The 24,576-nt window shown below is 38.9% G+C and overlaps 2 protein-coding genes across 13 annotated transcripts; one reads left to right on the top strand and one right to left on the bottom strand.

Moving 5' to 3' along the window:
• Nucleotides 1-744: 744 nt before the first annotated feature.
• KYAT3 (kynurenine aminotransferase 3) lies at nucleotides 745-23,334 on the bottom strand. 12 transcript variants are annotated; one of them, XR_010722459.1, is made up of 15 exons: nucleotides 20,019-20,205; nucleotides 16,820-16,878; nucleotides 15,492-15,636; nucleotides 12,557-12,706; nucleotides 11,261-11,347; nucleotides 9,795-9,917; nucleotides 9,583-9,703; nucleotides 6,909-6,985; nucleotides 6,021-6,110; nucleotides 5,252-5,438; nucleotides 4,188-4,261; nucleotides 3,674-3,760; nucleotides 1,559-2,351; nucleotides 1,279-1,323; nucleotides 745-1,045 (listed from the first exon to the last, which is right to left on the bottom strand). XR_010722459.1 is itself a non-coding variant. In XM_066192510.1 (14 exons), exons 2-14 carry the CDS (start codon nucleotides 20,115-20,117, stop codon nucleotides 2,289-2,291), a joined length of 1,362 nt encoding a protein of 453 aa, XP_066048607.1. In that variant the 5' UTR covers nucleotides 20,118-20,119; nucleotides 23,251-23,300; the 3' UTR covers nucleotides 745-2,288. The 12 variants fall into 12 exon arrangements, 8 of the variants coding, with proteins under 8 accessions (XP_066048607.1, XP_066048612.1, XP_066048606.1 ...); XR_010722458.1 differs by having other exon boundaries at nucleotides 1,279-2,351; XR_010722457.1 differs by having other exon boundaries at nucleotides 745-1,323.
• On the top strand, nucleotides 21,438-24,085 carry LOC136294880 (uncharacterized). Its single transcript, XM_066193071.1, has 2 exons — nucleotides 21,438-21,486; nucleotides 22,986-24,085. Exons 1-2 carry the CDS (start codon nucleotides 21,438-21,440, stop codon nucleotides 24,083-24,085), a joined length of 1,149 nt encoding a protein of 382 aa, XP_066049168.1.
• Nucleotides 24,086-24,576: the final 491 nt, after the last annotated feature.

Here is a 24,576-nt window from a genome sequence, read left to right as displayed (position 1 = left end):
ACGGATATTCAGATTGCTTTGCAAACACAATGAACGGTACATTAATGAAAACAAATCACTGGTTTGTATGTCTAAAGGGCCTTTGTAATGGTCTGTTGATTTATTATGCAGTTCAGTAGCCTGTTGCAATCTCTTAGTTGCTGCAACATCACAGCTCCCCAGTGCAGCTTGCATAAACAGATTTTAAACTCCTTGTAAAATAGAGTGGAGATTTCACAAAAATTTAGTGTCTAAAAAAACAGTTTATCTTGGATATTAATGTAGGAATTTTCAAATTAAATCAATTCTGAAATTTCAGCTAAGTAAATCTAATTGCTGAATTGATTTTTCTACACATAACTTTCAAAATACCAGCCAACCATCTTCTGGTGAGATTTGGGGAATGGCTGTGCAAGACAGCTACAAAGACTATGGAAGTCCCAGCTACTGGACTCCCAAAAACCCAAGACCGAGAAGTATTAATGAAAAAAATCTAGCAGCTCTTCTCGCTATCCAGGTTCTATACCTTTTTTAAGGTCCTGGCCATGGTCACAGCCTAATAGAATTCAGTTAAGAGTCCAGCTATGTGATCACAGAATGGGTGAAACATTGGCAAAACAGGTTACTGAATTTGTTCAGGCTTTGCACCATAAGAGCTGTGTCATTGTTTAAGCCCAGCTGGCAACAAGCAGCCCCTAGCTGCTCACTCACCCACCGTCCCAGACTGCTGAAATGGGGAGAAGAACCAGAAGTAAAACATGTAGGTTGAGACAAAAACAGTTTAGTAATTGAGACAAAATAAAAAGGAACAACAGCAGTAAATAATTAATGATAACAAAAAGTATTTAAAAAAGAAAAATAAGTAATGCACAATACAGTTGCTTACCCCCCACTGACTGATACCAGAGCCCATTCCTGAAGCCAGATCGGCTCCCCCTTCCCACTGACTCCCCAGCTGATGTTCTGGGCATGACATTTGAGGGTGTGAATATCCCTTTGGCCAGCTCAGCTCACTTGTCCAGCTATTTTCCCTCACAGCTTTTTTAATTTTTTTTGCTCCTCGTCACTGGCAGAGGAAGAGACACAGAAAAAGTCCTTGATTTAGGATAAATGCAACTTAGCAACAGCCAGAACATCAGTGTGTTATCAACATTATTCGCATACTGAATCCAAAACACAGCACTGTACCAGGTACTGAGAATAAAATTAACTCACTCCCATCTGAAACCATGACAGCCCGTGAGAAGAACATAGAAAGATTACGGAGGACAAAGCACGCAGCCTTAAAAAGTCACCTACCTGGATTGCTTCTGCTAGTGGGAAACCCATCCACACATTAAAAGACTGCAGAAAGAAGTGAAAAAGGAAGCAGCTAGAAAGGGACTCTACATACTGACTTCTTCTAAAACAAGTCCTTTATCTACTGTGCTTGAAACCAAGCTAGCTGAGCTCCACAGAACAACATTAGCACCTCCATGGCCCCCCTAGATCTAAAGAGTTTGAAGTAAGTTTGGTGTGACATTGCCATTGTTGTAACATGGAAAGAAAAAGAATGATACAAATCATTATGTCACTGTACCTCTGATTGTAAAGGAGCCTCTAAAGCAAAGTCTTCTATATTTTGCTTTGTAGATTCATCCATATAATAAATACAAGGTAGACAAAAGTAAATATAATTCCTATTCTAGATGCCACTTTTATAATTGTATTGAGGACTGAATACTTTCAGAACACCACACATGACTGTTGAGGGAAATAAAATAGTAGTTATGTTACTTAGCACTTTTCACTTTATTTGAACTGATGCAATTTCTGCAGAGTTGGTAGGCAGGTATGGCAGGTAGAAAGTCACTGCAATTATCTAATATGAGCCATGGGTCTTAATCCTCCTCTACTGCAGGTTATTTGGTTTCACAGACTAAGATGTTTCTAAGTCTCTCCCTAGTTCCCGTACTATCTCATACCAAAAACACCTCCCCCTTTTTAATTTTAAGCTTTAAAATACCTATATCATTTATTTATTTTACACAGAGTCCTATAAATCTTTTCTTTCAGTAGAAGAAATTAATCCCATTGGGGTTTCTTTACGAGAAAAGCAATTTATTTTTAAAAGACTGAAAAGAACTTCTGAGTTGCTTTACACATATTTCAGTAAATCATTGTTTTAACTCCTCAGCAGGTAGCATCAAAAACTTATTTACAATGTCATATTAATTCTGTACTGTATTAAGTAATTTTTTCTTAAATTTCCATTTAAAAACTCTCTACTATTAGATAGTTCTACCATATGGAAGAGTTAATAAGAAAAATCAGCCTGTCTGTTTATTCCAGTTCTTCAGGATCACTTCAGCTGCATCTAGTGTGCTGTCTTTCTGCAAAACAAGGAACAACACTATTACTGCAAGTATGGTGTTCCTGAAAAGGGTCAGTTATGATTATCATCTCAAATCAGTACTTGGGTATTTGGTTGCTTCAGTTGCATCCTGTAAATATCTTTTCAGCCAGTTTTCCATTGACAGTCATTAGGTACAAATCTGGACTATACAAAAAATTCAATGCTGATTCCTTGAAAATATTTATTAGATATAATTAAAAGATGTCATCTCAGCATTCATATTATCCCATTTAATGAAAGCAATACTGACATAAATTCATGGCATTAATGTAGTGATGTAACTTTGCAGCTCTGGTTTGGAGACATGCTAGCACACTTTCCTAATCCCTGTGAGTACAGTTGGGATTTTTTAATCTCCTTGCAACCATGGTTTGCTGGGAAGACTTAAACATAATCCCTCCAAACTGTGCAGCTTGGCTCCAGCCTGGTGAGTCATAAAGGCAGTCTAACTTAAAACAATTCATGTTGTTTATCAGCCAGAGGTACAACAAGTAACTTCATCCTGGTTGTTCCTGGCTCAGTTTATACCATAGATTTACACCTCATCAAAAGAAGTAAGTTACACAAGGAGAAACTCCCCTTCTTTACTGTTTCAGGCTAAGGCTCTGATCTTTACACAGAACAGTTCAGGATTTGCACATGTTCCATTATGCTGACTCTGTTACAGAACAATTGGGAAACATCTTAGGGCTTTGGGCTTATCAAAGTTTACATACCTGTCCCCAAATCTTTCAGTCTTTCAAGAACAGACTTAACAGGGGAAAGAATATGTGCAAAGAAGGTGCTCACAAAATGGCAAAAATCAGCCAATTCACAAAAAAACATGCTTTCTTTTGTAATTTGGAGCTCATGTGAAACTGTGTATTCTCAGGCAAGCGAGCTAAATTTGAAGGTGACCTCTTTACTGTTCTGGTGTTGGACACTGAATGGGCTTAGGGCACACACTCTGCTATATAATTATTCTCTGCTCTGGATTATGGGTATCACATTAATTGATAGCTTACCTATCTCAATAATTTTCATGTCACCACTGGTCAAGAATGTTTTTAAAAATCAATACAATAAGCTTAAAATGTCTACACATCCAGTTGTTTTCTGTGAGTTGCCCTTCTTAGCCATGCCCACCCACACTGATGGTGTAAAGTAGAAAAAGACAACTGAAGATACTTTGTGCTGAATTGTACACCAAACTAACTTTACGTTCCTAAAAGCTTTCAATAGAAGAGACCCTGAGAAAAATGTAACAGTCAGTCTCTTGCAGATTCCTGTACTGCATTCATTTTCAGGACACAAGTTTACCTTAATGAAGCAAAAACGTATGTATTTTTCAAACTGTTTCTTTGTCTCAGGACCACAGAATGCTGAAAGAGGAATTGCTGACAGCTTCTGAAACATGAAAGAGCATTTGCTTATTTAAATGTGTACAAAAAATCTGGTTAAAGCATGATGATTTTACTATTCTGTTTCTAGAACTCTCCCTCCCAACACATGAGGGAAAGACAAGGTTCAGTTTTATATGCACTAGTTAGGCTTTACTAAATTCAAATTACTTTTCTTAGGTAAAATATTTCAAAGGTACTTTTGTATAACTCACACTTAAGCATGCTGAAAGAAAAATGCTGGGATGTAGCACAAAGCTACCGCGTACATTTTCAGCATCCGGAGCGATATTTTAGTCACACCATTAGCAGCACCACCAAATGCTATTTTGAATGGAACATCTCTACTACATTATTTAATAACTACAGTTGCACTTTTCTTGCTTTCAATAGAAAAGCATTTCTAAAACTAGGTTATGACTAGGACATCTTACCTTAGAGGCTATCATCCATTTGACAAATTTATAATCGTAAGGTTGTTTCTCATCTGCGTCAGAGAGATCCACATCTAAATGTAAAACAAATATGTGGTAAGATTTCCTGACTCCAATGGGAAGGCATTATTAACAGCATTGTATTACAGTTAATACTTAAGAATGAAGATATATGTTTTAATATATAATTTTAAAATTATACTATAAGAAGTAAAATAGGCCAAGAGATTGAACCTTTCCCTTCTGATCTGAGCCTTGCTTTCCATCCAAAGCAAATTCAGACACGGCTGAGAAGAAAGCCGTGTAATACCCCAAGAAGTTCTGAAGTCTGGGCTATGGAGGGTACTGAAAAGTGCATTTATTTGCATGGATAGCAAAAATCCCTGAAAATGCAGCTTTCTCATCTGTGAAGCTGGGGTACCTGAAACTTCCTGACACATGATTAAACTGTGATATCCTGTGTTTAAACATTGCTGTCTGAATGACAAATGCCATTTAGATGGGTTAGTGAAAAAATGTGGAACTACAAAAACCCTTCCCCTGTGGGAATTCTTCCTCTGAAGCTACCATAACCTGAATTTTCAAAAAGATAGTAAATTTTGGTAGTGTTTTACAGTGTTTAGAGATCAAAATGCTTCAAAGAGCCTTTAGGGTGTGACGTCAGATTAGGAAAAACAAAGAAACAAACAAAAAAAGACAAGAAAGAGGAAAATACAAATGGTATGAACTCAGGATATTATCCAGTTGCTTGGCTCTCAAACATTTCCATAATCATAGACATTTTGAAAATAGGAATGCTTATCTACCTCTTTTATCCTCTCTAAACTTGCCAAAGCTTTGCATAACATGGACAACAAGTCAGGATCACAAATGCTTTGCTGAAGCTCATTAAATGCACCTTACCAGCTAAGGTGAAACTTAAAATTTCAATCCCAGTGAGTACTCCTGTCATTATGCACATATATGTGTGCATATGAGATGAGAATATAGTTTTAAATGAAAGCTGCGTTTTCTGATTAGCCAAATTTACTTTCCACACACTCTTTAATAAACTTTATACTGACTTAGTGTGGAAACATCAACAATCATAAAGTATCCTCCATCTGGAATGACAGGCTTTAGTCCAGCCTCTTTCAGTAGCTGAGCCATGCGATCACGCTTGCTTTCCAGCTCTCGAGACAGGGAGTAAAAGTAGCAGTCTGGGTCATCCATGCGCCTGTAATCTATCCAAAATGCTTGTGCCAAAGCCTCCTGCAAACAGAAATCCAAGGTACTCATTACCACTCAGTAAACTCACAGACACTCACACTTCCTGCTGAAATCACGTGAATTTTTGTTCAATGCTGGCCCCCTATTAACCAAATCACCACACAAATGACACAAGCTACAACTGTAATCTGTTCGTTACTTTGTGCTGTGGCAACACCCAAAACACCCCCAAACTTTCGCTAGGCACTAACATATACAGAAGTCAGAGTTCTTGACACAAGGGTTTACAATCTGAATTGAAGTTCAATTTAATTGTTTGATAATAACATACCCCAGAATACTGGACACTAGTAGACAGAACTTTCATTTATATTTGCTAGGAAACCATTAAGATTGTCATCTTTTGTGCAAGAAGTATTTGTAGGTGAAAGATGAAACAATCTGCAAGACTGATTGTGTTTTTAAAATGTCTGGTGAGCTGATCAAATTTGTTTCCTCTTTTTACACCCTAGAATATGTATTTTGACAACTAAAAATTCATTGTTGTGATTATTGTTTTATTACATGAGGCCAACAGCTTTCTTACACCAAAAAACAATCTCCTTTTGTCCCATCTGTACCTACCTGTAATGGAGTTGGGCAAGTATATAGTGTATTTTGGTGAACAACTTGCAAATGCTTAATCAGGTACTCAGGACCAATGGACCAACCAAGCTAAGGGAGGGAAGCATGCAAATATTACACTTACGGGTGGTGGTATTAAAAAATAACAAAAACTAAAAATTAGCCAATGTTTTGAGTTTTTCTATTTTAAGAATTTGTTTTGATAAATTATTAAGAAAAATATGGTTTACACAAAGCTTGCTGTATACCTTTAAAAATGGTAGAATTGAGACAACGATTATAGTTTCCCTTATCCCTATCTCCCACAGGATACGGAGCAAACTTCTTACTCTTCATATAACAAGGGTTAGAAATCAAACTGAACATTCATCAGGAATGTTATTTCTAACTGGTTTAGAACCTTTCCATCTCTTAAACTCCTGTGTCAAAGCCAGTTTCAATATAAAACAAAAGCTCACTACTGAATCATATATGCTGTGGATCAGTTTGAACACAGGTGATGAAGAAGAACTTAGGTGCCAAAAATATTTTTTTTTCACTTGCTTATTTATATTTAAAAGTCAAGATGGGAAAACTGGGAAGTTAAAACATCATCATATCCATGTTTTCTCCAAGAGTCTTTACTAATTTTGAACAAATCATTCTGTGGTTGTTTTTTTAGCCATTTATGCTCACAAGAGTTTATCGATTAAGAGACAAGAAGATAATTAAGACATGGGTGTTAAAGATAGGTAATTTCTCCAACTGAATGGTATTGCTACATTTTGGAGACATGAAGATTTGCCAGAAACTTTCAGAACACAGGTCATAAAAAGAGAGGCATTTTTAGAGTAATAAATGCATTCTGTTATCTATATAACTTAACTCATTTCTATTGATTCTTCTTACCTTCCAGCCAGTTACACTGTATGTTTTCCCAGCACTGCCTATAGTTACTGTTCTTTCCCACATACCTGGCAATGTAGCTGTAACATAAAATAAAATTCATTTGGTACAGGTGCATTCACATATTCCGTGTAGTTTGAAGAACTGCACTGCCCCTATCTCAGAGTTGTGTGTTCATTGCAGCATCTTAAACAAACAAATTGTAGCAAATTCTGAAATTATAGCAATTATAACAAATGAGAAAGGATTTATGGGCCAGTGTTTTTTATCATGAAAAGAAGGTAAGGATTAATGAAAGAAGAAAGAAGAGACAGAAAATAAGAGGTACAGTTTGAAATCTACATGTTAGATATCTCAGCAAAAATGAACAATTATCCATAAGAAAAATATGATTAAGGCTACCCATTCACCCCAGGACAGATTCTTTCTGATGCCTGGTAATAGTACTATACACAACATTAACTCAGGCACTGCAGTCTTTACTAGATCTGTCCAGTTCAGTGTCACTGGCTCAGACATCAGAATAAGAAAGTAATTACTAAGACTTCTTAGTACTTACTATTATCTCCCACAAAAAAAAAGTGTCACTGCATTGGATAAATTATGTAGAGGTTATTATGGAAACACAAGAGTAAATAAATAGGGAAGTAACACACTCATTTTTATTGTATTATTTTTGTAGACTTAAAAGTAATAAGGAATATGAGAAACAAGGAAAAAAAGAGCAGAGTCGGTTTCTTTCACTGAAATAATGTTATTGTTTACAGTGTTACCCTGAAAGTTCTAGAGTATTTTTAACACTAAAGTTACAGATGATATAATGGGATCTGTTAGAGAATCTGTACCTAAACCTAGATGACTAACTTTCTGGGCTTTGATTTGCATTTTCTTTATACAGTATTTTTACATTTTATGCTATATTACAGAATGCCTTTTGTTCAACTGGAAATGTCTTGGTTTGAAGCATTAAGATGCTGATGACAATGGAGTTACTGCATTTTGACAATTCACCACCTCTGTGTAAAGATGACGTGTAGCTGACAATGTGTTTGGACCTGCTGCTGTTGAAAAGGAAAAGGGATTACCTTACACCCCACACAGAGATTTTGATTCTGAAGACAGCCTTGCATGAAATGCTAAGGCCATGAAACACCTGCTAAGCCCATGTAGAAATCTTTAACTGACTTCACTTTGCAACTGGGACACATGATCAGTTGCTGTTAGGTAACCTGTTAGGATGCAGTGACTCAGATTACTATCACATTAATGTACCCAAAATGTTCTCCTTCTTCCATGTCTGAAAGTTTTCGAGACAGTATCACTATCAAGTCAACCACAACAGCCATGGAATTAGGTCACCCTCAGAACAGACTCACAGCCTATGCATGGCCAATGCAATCAGTGTACTGCAGCTGGATGATCAGCAACTGTGCAGCTGAGCTAACAAGTATTGCAAGGTCATTTAGATATAATTTTCTTTCTATTACTCATAAGATTCAGTTTGACAATGATGTAGCCCCCACCAATGGATTTCCTTGTCACTCTTCAAATATGGAATTGAAGCCTAGAAGCAAAGTTATTCAGCATTCAACCAGTGGCAGAGCCAGGAAAAAAGGTAAGTATTTTCATGTCTAATTTATACTTGTGTATCTTGATTTCATTTGTTTAATCTTAACTACATGCCTCTATTGCACACAACTGAAATGCACCTTCAATGCAACCATAAGTACATCCGAACAGATAGTTCATGCAAGACACTACTATCAGAAACAAAATATCTGTACATGTGAGAAGGAAGTTTTGGACTTTTCAGATACATCAGCAGAGCCAACCTGAGGCCACTAGACTAGAAACTTTCACAGAAATACATAGCTGTAGCATGACAAAACTGGCAAAGGAGTTCAGTAACCTCCACTAGGTTAAATTGTTCTGAGGCAGTGGGAGTGATTTGGGGAACTTCAGTGAAACTTGGATCAAGTAAAACAAGAGGATCAGGAACTTGGCATCATTATTTGTTTTTCTGGTTTGTTCTTGCATGGTGCTTTACCCCTGTAGCAAGACTACCTGAAGATTTAACAGGCTTTCCTACTGCACTGGCAGGACTTACTTCACTGAATTCAATGTCCAGTATTTAACCCTATCTCCATCCTTTGGACAGACAGGGCCCATGCACTATCTCCACAATGACCTTTATACTGTTTTTTAGTTTTTATAATTTGTGGAGCAAAAATAATTGTGTTCATCATTGTCCATTTCCCTCATTGATTATCTCTACAAAGCTTTGAGAAGGAGGGTCTAATTCCTGTTCCTTCTATTAGTTCTTCAGCAAAGCACTGTTTAATACACATACAGTAACAGCAGCTAGACTTGTCATGGCCAACAAAATAACTGAATAAGGATGACAAATTCATATGATCTTAGCTGACTTACAAGCATCAGTCCCACTGGTTTCTATGGATATCTGCTCCAAGGTCACTTAAGAGCTTTGGAAATTCTATTTGGAAATTATTCTTTAAAATATTTTTTAGAAAAGAGAAGGGGTCTCCTCCTCAGAGCCTAAACATTGAAAAATTTCAAAGCTTGAAGTTTGAGCTTCTTCCAGCAAGCATTATCCTTGGGAGGCAAGTTCACAGCATCATTCCACAACCACTTCTAAGAGGCCACAAAAGATCAATACCTATTTTAATGTGTTTATTCCCTTTATACACCAGCCATTCATACACCTCATCACTGATGCACAGGGTGTCATGTTTAATACAGAGATCAGCTATTACTTGGAGCTCTTCTCGGGTAAAAACCTGGGACACAGAAAAAGTAAAGGAAAATGCATTAATCATAGTATTTCATGCATTCTTTGAAATGAAAGTGGTGTTAAAGCAGTACTCTTACCTTGCCTATCGGGTTGTGTGGGGTATTCAGAATAATTGCTTTTGTTTTGGAATTAAATTTATTTGCAAGTTCAGCAGGATCTAAGACCCAATCAGCACTAGATGCAGAGTTTCCATCATTTTTCTAAAAAAAACCACAAAAAATCACAAAAACCAAAACCACAATAAATTTATACGTGACTTTAATACATGTTGCAGCCTAAAGAGAGCTGCTCAACTCATCACCCTCGAACACTTCCATAGCCACATGTGACAACATATCCAATCTGTCTTGCTCACCTGAGAGAAGATAGTTCTAGGAACAAGTAAACTATTATGACAGTGGATGTCCTCTCCTGACCCCTGTCTGTCTTAAAGCCCCTGCAGGAATTGGTTTCCAGGATCTTGTTGCACACATACTGGTTATTACAGTGTGTGATGCAGAAAGTCAGGAGAGTTTGCAGCTTTGCCAGACAGTAGAGCAAGTGTGTGCTTGTGTGAGTGAAAAGAATGGTCATCACTGGGGATTCGAGGTCTTTTCCTCCTCCTCAAGCTAATGAAAATGACCAGAGAGTTAAAAATCTGCCCGAGTCTCTGGAGTTTATATAGTACACAATACAAGTATCCCTGAGGTATTACAAATGGTTAAGAAGTTGGGGCCAATTGGTACAGAGAACACAGAGCATGGCCACACCATCCTTCTGGCACCTGCAATGTCTGGGAGAGGGCCCAACCGAAAACAAGGGTGTGAAACAGAAAATACTTGGAGGTGCCCTGTCATTCAAAACATCCCTAGAAGGTGGGCATCCAGAGGAATAGTCTCACCTACTCCCACTGCAGTCCTGGAAGTTTTGTCACTCCGTGTTCTGATTTCATGGTGTTCCTGCAACAGTCCTGCCCGAAGAGCCCCTCAGCCCTTCCCATGCAAGGCTGCCAGTTGCACGAGGCACAGGTGGCATACAGAACAATCCTTGCAAGCTGTGGGCATAATGCCAGCACCACCAATTTGACATTTAACCCACAACCTATTTAACAATAAAGGAAACAGTAATTCTTGTATGTATAGCAAATCTGCCACATGATCAGGCCTTATTCAGCAAGCGTATTTTGGAAAAGAAAGTATATTCTGTCACTGTAGGACTTGGTGCAGGGATCAGGAACCAAATCTTTTGAAAACCAATTGACAGAGAAATTGCACTGATACATGGATGCCCCTTCCATAATTTGCATGAAAAACTGAAGAAAGCAGTTTAAATCAGCTTTCAGAATGCACAAATTAAAGTAAATAAGAAACACTGCACCTCCTGCAACACTAATAAAATGTTCTCTTTTGGATTATTGTTGTCTCAGATTTGCACTATAGCAATCTATTTAATTTTTATATAATTTGATGTTATGAAAAACAATACAGAAAAGCATCATATATGTGTTCATCAAAATATGGATAAGAAATTTTATATAATTACTAATTTTTAAAAAGTTACTCACACATCTTAGTGGGATAAAAACAGGCTTTGCACCCGCCATCTTTACCATTGGCTCATAACAGTCATAAAATGGCTCTATTATTATTACCTGAAATGACAATCATCAGTATCAGAAACAAAGAGTCTACTGTGCATGATACCATCATATTTCTACATTTACCTTGATGCCATAACCTGAAAATGTTTCTGGCACTCCAGAGTTAATGTTATAACATTGGAGGATATTCCTCCTTTTAGAGTACAACACAAAAATGCCCTCAGGCTAAGTATGATAAGCACTACTCATTTTTGACAACACACAGAGGCTGTTTTTCTATAGTTACCACATCAAAAATATTGAGTTATAATAATAAGAATGTTTGAGTCCTACCTACAGACTTGAAGATGCAGGGCAAAGATGGAAAGATGGGAAATAGCAAAGGCAAATTACTGAACCATAGCAGAGCTGCTCTAATTATGCCCATGAAATTCCAAGATTTCCAAATATCTAGAAATCTCAGAAGAACAGTAAAGTCCTCAAATTTTATCAGACAAAAATTCTCAGGTAAAGAAAGAAGACAAACTCAAGAAAAACTGCACCAAGGCTAGACAATAGGAAAAAAAAAGAAAAAAAAAAAGTAAAAGCTAATAGAACTATTCCAAACAAAAGAGAAGTGACTATCAGAGCAACAAAAAAGCAAGATGAGAACACAATATACAAGTGAAACAAATAAAACACTGAAAGCAAAATATGACAACAAAAAAGGTTTTGTCCACCATGGATAGAAATATTCCTGTAAAATGACTTTTAATATCGTTGTCAAAAAGGCAGACATCAGTAACAGTCAGGAGCTGAGTCACTGCTAGCACAGTGAACTAACGAGCTTTTCTGCTGCCTACGCTGCCACCATGCAACAGCTGACAACAGGACCTGACACACAATGGTTACCCAAACACCAACAATTCTTTGTGCCACCCTCAGTTGTCTGTTGCAGACAGCAGCCCACAAGTTTTCTCAAATAAGAAATCAGTGTGTATTGTGTCACCTAATAGTAACAATGATAAAGAAACTGCCACAGATACCCTAAGTGTGAAAAAAGGTGTTTGTAAGTTGATGAGTGATAGGAGGATATCTGAAGGACAGTCTCCTAATCATGGCTTCTGAAAACACAAGTCAGATGTACAACTGTGAAAAATCAAACCAATGGGGACAGAAAGAAGCCCCAACATTAACTTATATTTAGAAGCAGACAGATAAGAAAAAGAGCAGGATTCTCATGTCTGTGTGTATGCATGAATATTTCCAGTAAAAACTTACTTCATCTCCCTCTTCAATTAGTGCCTGTATTGTACTAAAGAGAGATCCATAAGCTCCCACAGTCACTAGGATATCAGTGAGAGGATCAATTTTTCTTCCACAAACTTTCTCATAGACTTGTGACAAGGCTTTCACCAGTGATGGATGTCCCTGTTCAAAAAAAAAAAAAAAAAAAAATAACTGATTGGAGCATTCCTGACAATGTATAAAGGCTGTGTTTGGGCTTTTTTCCACACGTATCAAACTATTACATTTTGAAATAGAAAAATACAACATCAGTGTTAATGGCTGTTAACAGGTAGCAGGGTTTAAACTTTTTGCACACTAGGAAAGAAAAGTGTTTTCAATTTATTTGTATCTACTAGGAAATTCTTTTTCTGTCTGATGCTTTTTAATTTCTTTCATATTATCACATCTCAGAGTTGGTTCAGATAGCCTATGGCAGAGCTAGGACATGAGACAGGAGAGAAGGGAATACTCTGACAGCAATTCATCCTCACCTTTTGAGTCTCTTTCAGCTCCTTCTGTTTCCTTCCTTATCTTTAAACTAAAAGTATTTGGTGCAAAGAAAATATTTTTATTGTATTTATATATTGCTGATAAATAGCACTTGTGATCAAAATATTCATTCATATAGTCATCCCAAATCTCAGCGTACCATTCACAATTTGTGTCCCCTCCAGGGATATGACAGTTAACATACTCTTCTCAAAATGTGCAAAGAAAAAGAAAACAAGCATGCAACAAAGATCATATACAACATAGAAATAAGAAGGCATAATTCTGTTTATTCAGGAAAACTGCTGGATTCCTACTTTAAAAATATTTTTCTTTTGAGATACCTGGTAGAAATAGACAACAGCTCCTTCAGAAAATGCAACTATGTAAGAAGAATCCTCTCAAATACTGAACATCATATCTTACACACAGAGCATTAAATCATGAATCCTTCTACAAACAAAAACATTACCATAAATTAAGGCTTACAAATCATTGCTGATTCAAATGACAGCCATTTCTTGCCATGAGCCAGTCAGCAAGACAGGAAATCTGCAGCACCCAAGCCACATCAGGCCACTCTATGGTCCTACAGTCATTGAGAGCTCCGAGTTTAGCTGAGACAATGGCTCAATTATCAGATGGATGGACATCATTCATTCTCATCCCTCCCACATGTGCTACCACAAAACTTGTGCTCAAAAGCTTAGAAGGGCAAAAGTTTGTAGATGAAGTACAAAGGTTGAAGATGTGAATATTAGTACAAATTCCTGTTTAATTACTATGTGCAGTATATCTGTCAATATCCATAATTATCATGAGAATTATCAAACCATTTGGACATAAAGAACAAAGTGACAGAAATAAATACTGAATAATTGCATGCATTAGGAAAATTATATTTATGCTTGATTTGCAAATAGTTTTGCAGAATCAGTCTGTGAATATTTGTCAGAAGGTGGATTTGGCACAGTTTCAGCTTGAGATAGAGTTTATGTTCTTCTTAATAGCTGGTAAAGTCTGTTACAGTACAGCAGCAAGACAAGACTGCAGCCCATGTTCTCTGTGACCTTGTCCACTGTGCCAAGGCTCCTCCAAAACCTTGTCTGCTTGGTGAGCAAAGATTTTCAGATACCTTGTTGTGCATGATGAACATACTAATGCTTAGCCCAGAAGTTCACTCAATTCAGGGTATCATTTGTGTGTATCTGACATAAAATAATTGCTTTATTCTTTCAAGTCTGCATAAAGTGAATCTTTTGTTATGTGTGTGTATATTCATATGTATGTATATACGTATGTATCTCATACTTGCAGAGACTCTGTGTACATAGCTAAAGGTCCCTGTTGATTTTGTGGCTTGACCTTAGACCTGCTGTCACCCTGGAGCTGCCCAGTGATGACTGGACTGTGTCTGACTGTGGTTAGCATTGCTGAGCCTGACCTGTGCATTGACTTCCTGGCTTGATGTCAAGTGAGCTGGGCTGCCTTAGCCAGTGTCTCTGGGCATGCCCTGCTGCCCCAACCTCTACTCTGCTCCCTGTGAGTGCTTGTCCTTTAGGGCAGTGCTGGCCACTGCTGCTCCCCATCATTTCTAATGCATGCAGACTCTCAGAGAACAGGCAAAAAGTCATGCTGGAAAATGCACACAGTGATGCCATGACTGCCAACACAGTTTCTGGCCTACTGGTCTGTACAATGCTTTTCTGCCCCTGTTGCATAACATAGTCAGCTAGAAAAATACCTGATAGACTCTTTAGGGTCTTGTAGCAGTCCTGGCACATGATTCTCATTTGGGCAACACTGTTTATCTTCATCACAAAACAGAAGACAGACAAACCAAACAAGGAACTGGTCATACTGAAACAGTAATACTGAAACAGTAATGATCTCCTGGAATACCCTGCCTTAGACAATGATAAATGCCACATACTCACACCCAGCTCAAGATGGAAACTCTACAAGCCAGCTTACAGAATGGGTAATGAATATATTTCAGGGGCCAAACCTTCCTGTTTTCATCCCTTCCTAATCTCCACTGAAACCTACTAAATTCTGTGGGTGAAGCTCTTCTTGATCCTAGAGGTGCTGTATCAAGTGGTGTCAAGTATTTCTTTCTCATTCTCTCACTGTACTGTCTGATTCATGTTCCCCCTGACCAAAGTCACAGATAAATGCATAACCTACACTCTTTAAACTGAATCAGCTCCTCAAGACAATCTATCCCAGACCTGCTCTACCATTTTGCTCTTGTTGAAGGATTCTGCCTCAAACCAGCCTACACAGAGGAAGTTCATTAGTAAGAGATAAGGCTACTAGATCAACTTAATTTGGGACTTAAGACGATGATGTATAGATAAAACTAATTTGAAGTCAGTTTTTTTCCCTGTGGCACATTTTCCACTGAACTTGGGTCCCGGAGTCCCACAATACTTACAAAGCCTCGGGTGTACTGGTTCAGTCTGTCAACTGCTGCTACCTTTGCCAGCTCTTCTTTAACATAGCTGGGAGGGGATATATCAGGAAGGCCTTGACCGAGATTAACAATTGAGGGATCTGCTGCCACTTTCGTAAATTCAACCCTGGAGGGAAAAACATCCTAAAGTTAACATACCAGATTAATTTTATTTTTTTTAATTCATTAGCATTAGAAGGCAAAACAAAAGTATTTCAGTTTGCCAAGTTTACAGCAGTGGGAACAGGTTAAAGTAGAATGCTCCCATGGAGCGCTGGGGGCTGAAATAATGTAAGTGACCACAGGGGTCAGAGGACAGAGGATGTGATGTTCTGCATTCACAGAATAACTTCTCTGCCAAAAGTGTGCTCAGATGCACAGATACACAAACACACAGTTACTCTGGATACAGAAGAAATTTAATACCAATCACATTAAATATCTCAAATTCAGTCAATTGAAAGTGTCATTTAAACTATCCAGTCACCTCAGAGTGCTAGAATTTTTTTAAGTCATTTTAGGCAACAGACTGTTTCAGGCTGCCTATTTACTGTTCCTAGTAGCCTGCAGGATCCTTGAACAATTTTTCCTTTCTCCCTTTACAGGTCAGCTTTACAATTTATTCCCTCTTGAAATGTTAACAAGATTTAAAAAACGAAACAACCTTCCCCCCATCATAACCCTCCCCACATAGCATCACAGTTCTGTCAAAAATTAATACAAATTGCTAAAAAATTAGCTTGAGGCTGAACAATCAAAACACCTTGTGTATATGTACACACAACTGATGCAACACATACCTACAACTAAAGTAAGCCCAAAATAGTCTTTTTCACCAACTAAGAAAATTCCGCATTTATCAGTGATGGCAATATTGCTTTAAGACCAATTCAATACCTAGAAAAAGATGTATTAAAAATAATGAGCTGAATTATGAAACAAGTATAATGGCTTTTTAAAAAATCTGACTTGTTTGGTAAACAGATCGGGTGTAATTGAAATACATTACTCAACAGAATTAACATTTAAATTTGAAGATCAGCTCTACTACCATGCCCATGAGTTATACTTCTCTTACATGGTTTAATAGATGAAGAGAAGCCCAAGCCTAATATTTAAAGCTCAAAAATAGCAATTAATCATACCTTTAATTGAATTTAATTCACTGCTTCTAAACAGGTGCCAAATATATTCCAGCAGAGATAGCAACTGCCATGTACCTTATTATTGGCAATAATTATCTTTTTGGAAAGAAAATATATCAGCCAAGGACATTTTCTGAAATTTGCAGATATTTTCCTCTTACTTACCACACATTGCTATCAAGGCCTTCAATTCGTCTTGTATTTTTGTGTCTGAACGGCATTGTCTGCAAGATCAAAATACACAGACAGAAGGGTTTTGTTAAGAAAGACAAAGTATGATATTGTTGGATTCTGCATGAAAACCCTCATTCAGGCTTTCTCAAATATACTAGTGCCAGCTGAATTCAGTAGTTACACAAAACTATAGATATGTTCTTTCATTAAAACTTTCATAATAGCTTGAATTCAGACTAACAAGAAAACACACAAAAACATCTGAAATTCTCATTCATCATTATCTAAACCCACTAAACTTTCAGCAAGGATGGAGGAGGGGCATAATTTAGCTCCATAGCTTTAAAAGATGACCTTAAAAGAAAAAAAGGAGTGTACATACTTGCTTTTTCTTTTCTGCAATATGCTAACAGCTTAAAGACTACACTATTTCTAGTCCAATTCCTGCTCAATCCAGTTTGGAAAGTATGCATTTGCAATGTGATTTTAATTGTTAAATTGATGGGTAGAAAGAAAATAGCAAACACGTTTTCTATTTTAATTCAGATTTTTTTAAGCTTTAAAGTATCTACCCTAGAGCACAACAAAACCACATAGAATATTGGTTTTTTTCTGTATATTTAGACCTTAAATTAAGGTATCGGAAAACTTCTGTAAAATAGGTTTTTAATGACTACTCTATATGGAGGCAGAGAAAAACTGATAGTTGTGATATTTTTAGGCTAAAAATGTAAAGGAAGTTAGGAAAAAGAAACTCAAATTTATTTCTATGTGCAAACAACAAAGGTCCAAGTTCATATCTATCTTTGCAAACTAGCTTGATTCAAGAAAAAAAATTACATAGAAATTACATAGTCCCTCAGCACTCCAGCCACTCCTGTTTCTTTGAGTCATGCTACAGATTTTTAGTTACTTTTACCATTGTCAGTTATTGTTATTATCAGAAAGATTCAAAAACCATATTCTAGCCAGCATACTCTGAGATGAAAATGTCTGCATTACCATTACACTCAAGTTTCAAATTTGAATCCACAGAAATTACTCCTAGTAGACACAGTATGCAGCAGGTCCATACTTGCACCTGACAGTAATGAAGCCATCTCATTTGTTGTGGTATGAAGAATGGGAAGTTATAAAACTAATCAGAGTCTTCTCTGCTCCTATGTCTTCTCAAGAGATCTGATTCTGACCTCATCTGTGTGACACGAACACCAGAGGAATCAAACACAGAAACCTTTTAGTTGTCCTCAGGAAGAAAACCTTTAAGATAACCAGACAGGTCAAGTCAGATTTCTTAACACAGAGTAAGAGGGAGTTAAGGGAGAGTCCTGTAATCTGTATTACATTTTTTAAAAAACACACATATTGTTTAGATTAATCCAATTTTACAGCGTATGTTTTGGCAAATATGATTAATGTTTGGTTGTACTTTAAAAACACAAGCAACCCAGGTAATACTTACACTAAGACACACACACAAGTCTTTTTTTACATGCTAGACTACTTCTTGTAGAGCAAGGAATAAAACTCACCTTGAATCTTGCTAATTAACAATGAGAATTCTGTATGCTGCCATGAACAAATTTGTTCCATGCACTGCCTCTCCTTAAATTGTTTCAATTTGCCAAAAGCTAAAGGCCTATCAGCTTCAGGACTTTTATCATTAACTATAATGTAAATCTTAACTGCATTGAGTAACCTTCCCTAGCTAAAAATGTATTGACAATAAAATAAGCCTTCACCTTACAGTTCCATTCTATATAAGTTTAAATATTTATCAATTCTAGTCTTTCTATTTCTTTCTTTCTTATGTCTTGGAACCAGTTTTAAAACAGAATAGCAGGACTTGTATTAGTTTTCAGGTTTTCACAGATTCAGATTACAGTGAGGTTCAGGTCAATCTTACTACTTTGGGGAAGCCAACTAATTACCTGAGATTTTAAAATTAAACCTCCATTGGTGTTCTTCTTTCCCAGAAGGTCAGGACAAATCTTAAGACTTTTTTTTCTTTCAGCCCAGTTATGTCATCACCTGATAATTTCCAATCCATTTCTAGGTGCAAGGCTAAGATTTCCAGGAGTCAAAGATGGGTGTTAAGTAGGAGAGCCGGGTTTTCATCAAGCTCTAAGGGACCTCCTACTTTCCCTAACACTTTCTAACAAGGGAAGCACCTGATAGAAAGCCAGCTGCTGCTTGTATTTATCTTTTCTCTTAATTCAGAGAAACTTGTAATGAAATTGAATGTCATTAAGTTTAATACTGTTGGAAGCAAACACTCTGACATGGTACATAAATAAATTGTAGAATACACTGTCAAGAGCTACAACTTAAGCCAAGATTTAAAAAAAAAAAAAAATTAAAAAACAACCAGTATTAAATTTGAGGATGAATACTCAAATAGAATAGAAATACATAGAGCATACGAAAAACTGACTCAGGCAAAAGCTGACCTACAAAGTGGCTTGCACACTTAAAGAAACTTCTCATATGGGCAAAATATGTTACAACCTTCCAGTATAATGATTCAAGCATCTGTTTTGAAGGATCTGTCATGTGCCTTAGTTGACCCAATTTGTTGACTAGATTAACTGGGAACACAATTTACATTCCAATGTTCTATAGGAAATGCAGTGTCACCTCCAGCTGCCTGGCATGTTGCAAAGCTGTTTTCTCTCAACATAACTGGAAGACTTAAAATGAAGCTACACAACCTTATAAGCAGTTCAGCTAGGAAATTGAGAAGATTCTATATAAAATTAAGGTACTTATAGACCCCTTGTATAACAGGGGGCATCAAGAAGCAACATTACTCTCATATCATTAAAGGAAAACTGAGATTAAAATAAATACATTTTCTTACCAAAAGCCTGTGATAAAGCTGAGATTGAACCTGTCTCCTGTATCTCAAGCTTCTCTCTAAATGCTAGGTAATCTTTCTGGTGTGATATGTGCTAGGTGTGACTTTAAAGACTGAAAAGCATACACAAAGCAATAATCACCAAATTCTGTTACGCTAGTGTGGTTAATATTTGACTGATTCAAAGACCTTATTTTGTTCTTGATAGTAAATGTTTTTATCTTTAGCAAAAAATAAAACACAGCAAGGGCATATATATTTGGAACATTGCAAAATTAGTGCAACTCTAAAATATTGCATGAGTTTTCTCTACAGAGCTGAAGGAATACTTACTGCAGAGGAGGAATGTTTGATGGATCTGGAAAGCAAATCTGTTCTTAGCTGGCATGTTCTAATGCCACGGCAACAGAAGTTTCGTGAAGCAAGAAACATGCCTGCATAATAAATAAGTGACCTGAAAAACCTTACAGATTCTAGGAAGGAGTTCCTACACATCACTAAGCAATTTTAAGATAAGATCCTCTCCTCTTCCCCCCGGTGATATTGTGTCAAGTAAGCGCTACTAAATTATCACCTTGTCACAATTGTAAGCTCAGAGGATAAAACTCTCTAATTGACAGGGCTGAAAAATGTTTCTGAGTGTCATCTCAAAGGAAGGTTTCCTTTATTTGACAATATTTATCTTCTATTCTTTGAATAACAGGTAAGACTAAATGTAATTCAAGCTTCAAAGTCTGTTAGAATTCTTGTGAAAATGTGTTTGTGCAATAAAAATTGGTATTAAAAATGCTAATATAGAATGGAAAATGAGACAAATTTTTTACAAGTTAAACATCTTTAAAACTGGTCTCCATTTCCATGTGTTTCAAATCGGGTACACTGAAATCAGGATATTTAAGATGACCACTCACACTGGAGAGGGAGGCCTATGAACTTTATGTAACTAGTTTTGTCACAGTGACTAGACAAACTAGTGCATATCTTTGCCTGTCTCATTTTGCATTGAGAAACAGAAAAATTAAACAAAAAACATGCAAGCCTTACATGCAGAACTACCTTGCAAGTAAGAAAAATTACCAACAGTTGTAAATATTTCCAGCCTTAGTGCCATGGTGCACTGAAAAAAAAAAAGCCATTATCTGACAGGAGGCAATCACACAAAACCACCACACTGCATGAGCAGCAGCAGACCTGTGTAACTGCGGCGTGGTCAATCTCTGCAAGTGCCTAATACACCCGAAGTAAAAATTATATCCACCTTTAATACCACAGAAATGTAGAAACTGTGAAAACTTTATGAGGAACATAAAGGAAACAACTTTGCTGAACAGCCTCAGTAAGAAAGGGCACTGGCATGTCACACTTCTCCCACTGCTTCTATCTTTGTGGCACTTATCCAGTGAAAACTGAACAGCATTTGTTCAGACTCAAGAGACAAGACTACTGGCCATTAAATGAAAAAGCCTCCTATAAAGTACTTTTATGTCTTCTTTTATTTCTAAAAATGCCTCTTTTCTCATCTGTAACTCTCAGTACCTCAATGTAAGCTACTCTAGGAAGTAAAGGGAAAGGTCTCCTTAATATAACCAGATACTTTCCCACACTGAGCTAAAAAAAAAAGGAAAAAAGAAAACAGGAAAGAAAGCAAGGCCTACTCATTTTTTTCAAAACACACACATTCCCACTATAATTTTATATGACATGTTAAGACATACCACAGGCTCAAGAGAATTATTTCCTGTTACTTTTACGATGAACACACTCTCAATTATTACCCCTGTATGTGTTTCAGCACAACCAAGTATGTGTAAGGCACGTCAATGAGACGGTTTCTATTATCCTAAGCTAAGTTTTTATCATCGTGATACAAAGTTTCTTTCAGATCAGGGAAGTTACACAATGCCAGGCAGCTAGAGAAGTACTGCAAACCCCATTTCAACTCTCTTAAAAATTTGTAAGGTTCTTCAAACACAGAAAATGCACTGGGTTTTGTGGGGGAATTAAAAGGTAATATGATTTTCTTTCTTAGTCATATTAGTGTTCCTTTTTTCAATCTTGGAGTCAGACATCAGCATTTTGGTCAAGAGTCATGTCTGCTTAACACAGAAATTAAATTAGGAATTATTTTCATCCCATTCTAATTTTCAGTGCTCTGAAGCATTCATGCAGTCAGTCCTGGAACTCAGGCTTGCATATCCATAGAGAAAACAGGAAAATTAACATGTTAGAGAAAAAGGGATAACAAAAAGGGATACTCCCACAGCTTTCTATATTTTTAGGGGAGTAAGAAGCAAGCAAGGCTACCAGAAAGGTTAGTGCAGTAAATGTTTTTTTTTAGTGGGACTGGTAGGAAGACACATTCTGGTTGCTAATTGAGTTGAAACACAGGTTCACACTTAAGCTAGACTGGAAGATACAGTTGGACTTGGTCATGAGAAATAGATGAATACATCTGTGCACTAACAACCATTTAGTTCATGCTGTACTTTGTAACTGTTCCAGCACAGATACAATCTCTGAGTTGTAGGCTCTTCTGCTCCTTCAGCTGCCCAACCTCCTGGTCATACAGTACCCTGATGCTGGGATGCTGCTGAACCTCTGGGGCATTTTATAAAAAGTTACAATTTTGTAATAAATTGGTTTTTTTCTCCTTTGAAACAAAAGGTCAAATGCTGTTATTCCTTCATTTTTGAGCTTCAGTTATTCCATCTTTAAAAAGAACATGTCACAGCTTGAACGACACTTGGTCAGACCCCTTAAGCTGCTGCATTTTTTGAGGCAACAAATAGTTCCATTTTACTGTGGAGCCTCAGTGACAAACACTGAAAGCCTGTCTGCCACCACAGTAATGTCATAATGTAAATATAATCCCTGTTACATTTGTGTTTGGCTTAATATTTTTTGGATATGCAAACCTGGAAAATGTTACACCTCAGCTAAATGCTGTCAAGTCTTTGAAGGACTGTCTCTTCTTACTGTCCAGAGGATGAAAGCCTTGGAGAAAGAAAAGGTGTCATCTTACCAGTGGAGGCCTCTCCAGGACTTTTTTTCCTACCATCTATATGCTTATTGAGCCCAGAGAACAGTGGCCAAAATCACTGTACTCAGGGGAGTTGTGCAAGGGCCCTGAGCTTAAAACCTGCTGTATGAGATTTATCACAGTAGTCAACATTTTGTCATTCCTTCTTCCATAATCTACAAGGAATGAAGCAAACTGCGTGCAGACAAATAAATTTTAGCATACGGATTAAGGAGCGGGATGAGGCTGTCGGGTTTTTTTTTTTTTGCTCTACCATGTAGCCACTGTGCTGCACTTGCGCTCCCACCCACACGTGTTCCCAGCCCGCAGCACGGAGCTGGGGAGCCCGGAACCCGCCGGGCACCAAGGCCGCCCGCCCTCACCCACAGGCCCCTCGCTCAGAGCCCGGCCGCTCTGCGGGACAAGGAGCGCGGCCCCCCCGGGCTCGGGCGGGGAGCCGCCTCCCCCGCAGGAGCTCGGCACAGAGAGGCCCGAGGGCAGCGCCTCCGCCCCGGCCGCTGCCGCCACACGGGCCGCCACACTCACCGCCACACTTAACGCCACACTGACCGCCCCCACACCGCCTCCGCCGCGATCGCTCCCCACGGGCGGGGCCAGGGCCGCCCGTCCCGCCGCTCTGAGGGGCGGAGAGCGCCCGGCCCTCCTGCTCCTCCAGTCCGAGGGCAGGAGAGAACCCGGCCCGCCTGCTCCTCCAGTCCGGAGAGCGCCCGGCCCGCCTGCTCCTCCAGTCCGAGGGCAGGAGAGAACCCGGCCCGCCTGCTCCTCCAGTCCGGAGAGTGCCCGTCCCGCCGGTTCCTCCAGTCCGAGGGCAGGAGAGAACCCGGCCCGCCTGCTCCTCCAGTCCGGAGAGCGCCCGGCCCTCCTGCTCCTCCAGTCCGAGGGCAGGAGAGAACCCGGCCCGCCTGCTCCTCCAGTCCGAGGGCAGGAGAGAACCCGGCCCGCCTGCTCCTCCAGTCCGGAGAGCGCCCGGCCCTCCTGCTCCTCCAGTCCGAGGGCAGGAGAGAGCCCGGCCCGCCTGCTCCTCCAGTCCGGAGAGCGCCCGGCCCGCCTGCTCCTCCAGTCCGGAGAGTGCCCGGCTCTCCTGCTCCTCCAGTCCGAGGGCAGGAGAGAGCCCGGCCCGCCTGCTCCTCCAGTCCGGAGAGAGCCCGGCCCGCCTGCTCCTCCAGTCCGAGGGCAGGAGAGAACCCGGCCCTCCTGCTCCTCCAGTCCGAGGGCAGGAGAGCGCCCGGCCCGCCTGCTCCTCCAGTCCGAGGGCAGGAGAGCGCCCGGCCCGCCTGCTCCTCCAGTCCGGAGAGCGCCCGGCCCGCCTGCTCCTCCAGTCCGGAGAGCGCCCGGCCCGCCCGTCCGGCCGAGCGGGTGAGGAGCTGCTGAGGGCGAAAGGGCTGCGCGCACTGCGACGGGGCCGAACTAAGGCTTAGAAATGTCTCTCCCCCGTACCAAGTTGTGGTGGATTTTTTTCTTTTTTGTCAGAACTTGAATTACTTTTTTTTTTTTTTTCCTCATCTCTTCGTGCTCGGCTACATCTTGTTATGGAGCTACGCACACACGTGTACGTAGCATCTCCCAGGTATCATAAAACTTGGCGCTCTGTTGGGAAAAAACTGGGCTGACTCGTTGCCTTTCTCGGGCTTTGGCCTTTCTACAGGGAATAAAGTGTCAAAATCGTAAAGAATGATCTCATGCCTAAGTTAACACTTATAAGGCAAAGAGTGAGATTTTCCAGGTTTCTTAAGGTATTCCATAAACTCATGGAATCTGCATTTTTAAGGTTCCCCTTCACAATCAGGACAGAGACTTACTCAATTTGTAAATTAAAAAGTTCCCTTTAATCAACCCCTCATCATCACCAAA

This window comes from Chamaea fasciata, unplaced genomic scaffold (assembly GCF_029207755.1).
Source record: "Chamaea fasciata isolate MVZ Bird 193981 ecotype frontalis unplaced genomic scaffold, bChaFas1.0.hap1 SCAF_10, whole genome shotgun sequence".
In the NCBI taxonomy this organism is placed as follows: Eukaryota; Metazoa; Chordata; class Aves; order Passeriformes; family Sylviidae; genus Chamaea; species Chamaea fasciata.
This window is presented reverse-complemented; position numbering and strand designations above follow the sequence as displayed.